We start from the raw sequence: 8,220 nt of genomic DNA, 5'->3' as shown, positions 1-8,220 counted from the left end.
CAAAACTAGGAGATAATTAGGAATGTTTATTTAGTGAAAGAGGGCTGATTTGAATTCAAATTTGGGATGAAATTAAGAAGGTTTATTTAGGAAAAGATGGTTGATTGGAATTCAGATTTTGTAAGAAATTTGGAAGGTTTATTTAGGATTAATTATGTGGTTTTATTTTTATTATGTGATTTTATGTTTTGGAGTATTTTTTTTTAACTTCTCCCTATCTGCGCCTAGGATTTGTGGAGAGTCGGTCTACCTATCGAATAGTAGATTAACTTGCATCTTGGTTTGTTGTGTCGATATCAATAAAATTAGCTCATAATCTCATTCTTTCTCGTTGATTTTGCTTTCTCTTCGTTATTGTTGTTTTTTTGGGCTACGTAGAGATCGGATTCCCATCAAATTGCCTTCTAGTGAACTCCTGTCTTTGTCGTCAGTGGTTCGGGAATTTTTAGAGAGCAGAGAGGGAAATGAAAATGAGAGAGGAGCTTGAGTGTGAGGGAGAGATCATGAATGAGAGGGATGGGAGGCTTGTGTGCTGATTTGAGTGAAGGTGGAGAGGGTATGAGCGCCGTGTGAGGGGGAATCACCTCACCCCACCCCACCCCACCCCAAAACATTAGGTTAACTAGCATAAAACTCAAACCTAACTGACTTGAACGTTCCTAACTCGAACCCGACTCGTTTGACCCGTTTACTATAAAGATCCTGTAGCATTTTTAGCTCAGTATGGCCTGTTAACTCAAACATGACCCGTTTAACCCAAAAATTACTTGTTTAAGCTAGACGAAAATGATAATTGGGTTTATTTCGAGTTAATTCTACATTTTTGGTCTAACCTAAATGTGAATTAAAAATTGATTGGGTTATGATTTTAGTATTGAACCTGACCTAAGTAATGATTGGGTCAATCAGAACATGGATTTTTTTATTCGGGTTTAAATTGTTGGGTTGAGTCATTTATTAGCACCCATATTCTTCGGGTTACAAGATTTTTGCCTACAATGATACAATATCTAGAAGGTGATTTTGATGGGGACATCGGCAGCGATTTCGACACATGTACCTTCAGGAGATGCCGGAGATCGACGGCCACGATCATGATCTGTATTTTCATCATTTTATGTAGTAGTTTATTTTTATTTTATGTTTTTCCGTTTTTTCCCTTATAGGTATTTGGTAGCTATTGTAGCCCAAGGGGCATTTTAGTCTTTTGTTTTTCTTTGTCATTGTGAGGCCTATTTATATGGCCCTTCTCTTGTAATAGTTAGTTTTGGAAAAATGAAAATTTTATTTTGATGATTCTCTTTGTGAGTTCATGAAGCCTCTAAAGATCTCTTTGTGAGTTCTTGAAGAGGAGTTCGCCGGAGATCTCTTTGTGAGTTCTACCGGTGGCGTGGTGCAAGCCACCAGACTCCTGCACAAGAGCTCCTCGTTCCAGCTGTCCCAGATATCCAATTTGCTGGTCTTCCCCTTCTCAGCTTGCTGCCAAGAAGAACCAACCCAGTTTTCTCACTGCTCTGTGGCCTGAAGTCACCCCGGTTGCTGTCCCGAAGCCCTCCAAGGGCTATTACAGGTTTTCTGCCATTACAAATGCTGTCCAGTGAATTGGAGAGATCACCATTGCAGCCCACTGTCCACTAGTATTAAATTCAGCAAGCATAATTGTCCGGGATGACGTCGTAGTTGCTGTCCAACAATTCTGCAGGATTCCTTGCACCACACCCTCACCCGGGAGGCCCCAATCGCTGTCCAGAATTCCATACTCCGGCCACCCATCCAAGAACGACGATCTTAGGTTCCTTCTTCCTCGGAGTGACCTCGGTTCTAATGTGGAGACTCTTCTTCCGCTAAAGCCTAGACTAGTTGAGCGTATGGACTCCAAAGGTGAAACTTCTCATTATTAAATCGTGGACTTGTTTATTGTTGTAGTTTTACAATTATTCTTTGTGTATTCTTGAATTGTTTGGTTGATTGATTGCGCTCTTCTTTGCCTAAGCAAGTTAAAAACTGAGAACTCCAAGAATCAATCTTTTGCTATAAGTGATAATTTTATTTTGGATTATTTTGTTAAAATTGCTCTCTTTAATTTCTTAAAGTAACTCCATCGCATGTACGTTTCACATCAGATTTCCTATGTTCAATAGACCCAACATAATCTTAATGCGGTAAGGAGAAGAATGTGCACATCCAAAGCAAAGTTTCATTCAACATATGCTTTTTACAGCCCTCAAATAACACCATTTATAAGCCTTGCGAGGCTCTAACATGACTAAAAAAACTACCATATAATGCAACCATTGCTAGATGATTGAGCCAAACCCAAGAAACTCTGATTGATTGACTTGACTCTTGTTACGATTTTGCAAGAAGTCATTCTTGCATGTAGGAGCAATAGGTGCCACTTAGTATATAGTTGCAAAAGTAAAAAATTCAAGAAAAGAAAGAAACACTAGTTGCTCTAGGTGAAGCCAAAAAAATTGGAATATAAACAACCATAAATAAGGTATCCAACAAAAAGGTCAAACTACCTGCATGAAACATAGGAGTGGGCCAATGTGGTAGGAGTGAAAACAACAACAAAATACTAAAAATAAATAAAACACTAGCCTAATGCTTAGGTTAATCTCCTCGGAGGGAAGGGGCTAGAGCTTTAGCTGTTAAAAAAACATAAAACTTCGACTAGAAATCAAATTGACTCGATTTCAATTTATGGATTCTAAATAGATCGAGTCAATTTTATTTTGTCACATTTTGCTCAAATAGAGATCAAATTGACTTGAAATGGAGCTCAAAATGAGTATTTACATGAATATATAATTTATAATATATGCATAATATTATTACAATTAATTAAAAATTAATTTGAGTTGAGTCAACGGATTTTGAGTCGACTTGAAATATCAAAAATTTTGATTTCACATGACGAACTGATTGATCTCATCTTGATATCAATCATATAGAGGAGAGGAAATTGCAAAAGAATTGCTAGCAAGGGGAGCTACAATTCAGCATTCAACTAACACATCAATTCTTTATGTTTCCTTTGAATGTATATTACATAGCATGATCGAGCCTACTTTGCAAGAATGGCATATCATTGACTTTAAAATTTTTACAAAGATTATGGAAAAGGAATATAAGTCAAATGTTTTTTCTCCATCTTTAACTTAAGTTACTATAATTAACAATGCTATTGCGAGATCTTAAGTTCTGGATGAGAAAAGTGGAGAGTTGCGTTAGGTAGTTGACAACTAGCATAAAAGTTGTCGAATAATCATGACATCAATCCTTTAATACATTGTGTTAATGCTAGGACATTCCCTGGAAGCGACGCACTGTATGGCCTGAATACAGTTAGAAGTGTCCAAGGGCTGCTACATCGACGCCTAGATGCATTGTTAGATAAGCAAGGTTCTCACATCATGGACGGATGTGGGCAAAGAAGCTAGCCTATGAAACAAAAATTAGGTTAGTATTTTGGAATGTAGGTTCCCTTACAGGCAAATTAATGTAATTACTGTATATTATGATTCATAGAAAGGTAAATATTTTATGCATTCTGGAAATTAAATGGGTGGGAGGGACGCCTAAGGAGATTGATAGTTTTGGGTTTGAAGGTATTCTGGTAGGAGTAGTACTAGAAATGATGTATGTGTGATTATAGATAAGAGTTTGAAATATGATGTTGTAAAAATTGATAGAATTGGAGATAAAAATATAACTTTGAAGATTATTGTTGATGATAAGATTATTAATATTATAAGAACTTATGCTCCACAAGTAGGTTTGTATATGTGTTCAAAATTAAAATTTTGGAATGATTTAGGAGAATTAATACAAAAGATATTTCTTGAAGAAAGAGTTTTTATTGGGGAAAATTTAAATGGACATGTTGGTAGAGAGGTAGAGGATTTTAAAAATATTCATGGTAGTTATGAGTTTGGAGCGATTAATGAAGGTGATAAATTATATTAGATTTTGCTCTAGCTCATGATTTTGTAATTGCTAACAATTTATTTAAAAAAAAGAGAAGAGCATCTCATCACTTATAAGAATGGTTATAATAAAACTCAGATTGATTATTTTTTTGTAAGAAAAATATATCGTTTAGATTACAAAGATTGTAAAATTATTTCTAGTGAAAGTCTATGCACCCAACATCTCTTATTAGTTTTGGACTTTAAAATGAAGGGGTAGAATATGGCAAATATAGTATATCATTGTTCTAGGATTACACGGTGGCATTTAAAGAATTCTAACAAAAACATCTTCGCGAGTAAGATTCGCGATCTTAAGATTTTGTCAGTGCATGAGGAAACTAATGTTATGTGGGAAATAGTAGATTATATTATTAAGAATGTTGCAAATGATGTGTTTAGAGTATCAAAAGAAAAAACTTCTAATAATAAAAATAGTTGGTGGTAGAATCAAAATGTGCAAGTAAAGATAAAAAATAAGAAGCTTTTTTATAAAAATTGATTTAGATGTGAAATCTCTGAAAATTTGGAAAGATATAAAGTTGCCCATAAGGAATCTAAGAAAACAATTTGGTTTTCAAGGACTTTAACTTTTAATGATTTATATAATATATTAAATACTAAAGAGGGCGAAAGATATATATATATATATAGTTAGCCAAACAAAGAGATATGATTAGTAAGGATTTAGTTCAAGTAAAGTACATTAAGGATGAAGATAAAAAATTACTTTTTTTAAAAGAGGATAGTCAACAAAGGTGATGAGATATTTTGCTAAGCCTTTTAATGAAAATTGTGAAAATGTGATTAACTTTAGTGACCTTAGCACTTTAAATGAAAATAGAGATTTTTGTTTTATTGGCGTATTACTAAAATTGCAGTTAGAGAGAATTCGACTCTTAACATGATACAATGGAGAAAAATGATTCATGTAGCCGACCCCATGTAGTGGGATAAAAGCTTGATGTTGTTTGTTGTATCTTAAAATTACTACAATTATTGTATTATTTTTCACTAAAGTATTTTAGCTTTGATGTTCTATTATTATTTTCTCTATTACCTAAAATCCAATTAAAGCATTTTTTCTGCGGAAAATGTTTTACAATACAGATGAAAAAATTGATTCTTTCTTGGTAAATTTGAAGCTGCGCCCAAGTCCATCTGTGTTTCTTCCATCACCAGCTGATGATTGTTAGATGAGAATGTTGTTTCTCCTTTTTTGTTACATTGAAACAGCTGGGAAAAGAAAGGGAAATGCATGATAATGGTTTACATATTGCTTGATGCTTGCAAGTGATTTGGATGCGAAGATAGAAATCTAAATCCATTCATTTATTTAGGTATTTTCTGAAATTTAGTGAAACACTGGCCAATGGGTTGTAAGTTGTTGATCCTGTAATGGTTTACATGGTGCTTGATGCTTGCAAGTTTTATTTCACTCTCTGGAATAGCATTATGATTGCATATGACAATTTGAGGATGGTTGGCTTTTTTTATGCTTGCAATTTTAAAAACTGTCTAAATTCTTATTGTTTAAGTTTACTTTTTTTGTGCAGCTGGTGGTTTAGGCCATGGTGTGGCCCATGCTGTCTTTTTTTGCCTTAGCCTTCTAACTCCAGCATTCGGTGGGGCAACCTACTATGTGGAGAGGTGCTCGCATATGCCATTTTTTCTTATTTCTGGTGAGCTACAGTTTCTTTCCTTTATTATCATGACAAATCTATTCTGTTCTATAATATGTTAAGCCATGAAACACATCATGCTATCATTCTCTTTTAACTTGCATTACTTAGGCGAAAAATTATCTGTAAGCATGGTTGAAAGTTGAATTAGATTGAGTGCTTGCTAGTGTTATATCCTGAGTGCAGAGTTGATCACGAATCTTGATTGTGAAAGGTACCAGCTTAATGTTGCATTCTAGATGTTGTCAACGTCCAAATCCATTTTAAGAAATGCAGCTCATTTTTTTCTTTTGTCATGAGTTGCATGCTAGAAATTGTATGGTGAAGAATGGCAACCTAAATATCTGGCCTTGTATCGATTGTTGACCGAATTATGCCACTCAGATTATTTAGCGGTGTTAGTATTGGATACTTTCAAATATCATATGAAAATGATGCAGCTGTTTCAAATTAACACTTTAGTTGAAGATTATGGGTTGCACTTAGACTTGGTTTATTGTTTCTTGTTCGCATTTTATTGACATCCTGATTTGGTTGAGAGGTAGCTGTGCAGTTAGTTAAATTCCATCTCTTTTTTTCATTATATCTAAGATTACAGTAAAAATAATCTTACTTCTCACGCTGCTTCCTTTCATCATGGCCCATTGTACTCTTGCACTTGTTTGGACTTGACATATCATGATAGGGGAATTAGCTCAAACTATAACTTATTTTCTTTCTTAATGAATGATTTAAGTGTTTCTCAAGTACTACTAACATTTATTGGCATGTGGGTTCTATGCCAACCATCAGCATATGTATGTTGATAAGTGCGAGGGCTGTGTGCCCAAGCAAGTTCACTTAACAGAAATAATCTCTTTATTTCTAGTATATGGATCACTGAATATGATATGGGTAAATATCATCTCCTCAAAATGTTGTATTCATGGCATTTTGCTTGGAATAAGCTTTCTAGGTGACAAAGAGGTGTTGGCCCTTAAATTTTTTAGTTGCTTTAGAATTGCATGCTCGATTTCTAATGAATGAGACATTTATGACCTTATAACTAATCCGCTTCCTTTATTGTGCAGCTATTATTTCTCTTGCATTTTTGCTGATACATACTTTTTCCATGGTCATTGCTTTCAACGGATATGCAGAAAGTCGGAAATCTGATCAATTTTTTGTTCCTGTTATTCATATGGTTGCTGCTATAATGGTGAGTACCGATCCTTGAAAGAATTCAATTGATTCATTATGTTGCTTAGTTGAATTTTGAAGTTATTTGAAAATTATCCGTATCTGAAGAAACATCGATCATTCTGAAAATCATTTCACCACCAAGACATGCTATTTTAGCACTTGTTTGACATTATTTAAATTGGTTCATGAGACTGCAAAATCATTGATGTAGGACTACAATGCATACAATAACTTGAAAAGAACTTACACGACTTATTGATTCGAATAATAATAATTAGAACTATTAGCAAATAAAACGACAAAATAAAACGTAAGAGCGGTCACTTCTGTTTAGGCTAAGTTGCACAATAAGAGCTTTGAATCATCAAAATAACTTAGGAAATCAACAACATGCAAATATAATAACTTTCAACGAAAAATCACTATTCTAACAATAAGATTAGAAACACATGAAGTGCGCTCAATCCCTACCTTTACTAAGCTCGGTAGAGTTAGGCGATCACGATCTTCATGACTAAAATTAAATCACAAGAAAGAGGTTTAGACTAAGGAAATACAAGAGGAAGATTGATAAACATTCGTCAAGGCTTGGACGTAATCCTCCACTGTACGATACCAAGTTGCTCTTCAATAGCCTCGACCAAGGTGTCCAGGATGCGCTCTACGTACTCTTCTACTGTGTGGTCGATGCGCGGGTTGATGTCGAAAAAGGTAGAGTGCAGGATGCAAACAAATCCTTGCTCGTCGTAGGCGAGGCTGTAATCAAGATCTGAATCGGTCATTCATGAATGCTAGATGACAGTCGTTTCCAAAGATCACTAGCAACCTATGAAACTCCGTTTGAGAGCAGGAAGTTTCTCTTGACTTGAGGTGGAGATGAAGATGGTGTGGCCTGCCAAGGGGAGAAGGGTTTATGAGAGGAGAAGTAGGTTAAGAGGGGAAGAACTAATTAAAAATCTGAAATAATTTCAGATTTCTAATTGGGAGGGAATTAGGAATCAAGTTTGAATTTAATTCCTAAAGGGGAAAGAGGTGTTAATATAGAGAGAGGGGATTGGAGAGAGAGAGAGAGAGAGGGGGCAGTTAGAGAGAGGGGGAGGATTAATTTAATTCCAAAAGGAGAAGTACCCTTTTTGGAAAGAAATTAAATTAATGGGAGCATGGGGGATTTCGGCCAAGAGAGGAATTATGGGTTTTGGAAATATTTCGAAGGTAGGGAATTGGAATTAGGAGAGAATTCCAATTCCAATCTCATAGGGGGGTCGGTGGCAATAAGGAGGGGTTTAGGAGAGAATTCCAATTCCTTCCTAATTTATTCAATATCAATTAGGAAATAATTAAAGACCAAAAGGAAGGGGGGGGGGGGGGGGGCGACTAATGGG

At 35.2% G+C, this 8,220-nt stretch overlaps 1 protein-coding gene across 3 annotated transcripts in view; it reads left to right on the top strand.

Annotated features, from left to right (window-relative positions):
- Window positions 1-8,220, top strand: part of LOC110109570 (gamma-secretase subunit APH1-like) — a 27,154-nt gene that overhangs the window by 16,291 nt on the left and 2,643 nt on the right. Inside the window, exons 4-5 of one of the 3 annotated variants that reach the window (XM_028700516.1) lie at window positions 5,531-5,656; window positions 6,796-6,854. In XM_028700516.1, coding sequence (XP_028556349.1) covers window positions 5,531-5,656; window positions 6,796-6,854 — 185 coding nt within the window. Of the gene's footprint in view, window positions 1-5,530; window positions 5,657-6,726; window positions 6,855-8,220 lie in introns of all 3 variants that reach the window. The other 2 variants (XM_020840706.2, XM_028700517.1) reach the window with 2 other exon arrangements.

Source organism: Dendrobium catenatum, unplaced genomic scaffold (assembly GCF_001605985.2).
Source record: "Dendrobium catenatum unplaced genomic scaffold, ASM160598v2 fragScaff_scaffold_1548, whole genome shotgun sequence".
NCBI lineage: Eukaryota > Viridiplantae > Streptophyta > Magnoliopsida > Asparagales > Orchidaceae > Dendrobium > Dendrobium catenatum.
The sequence above is the reverse complement of the archived record's forward strand: the minus strand, read 5'-3'. Positions and strand labels throughout refer to the sequence as shown.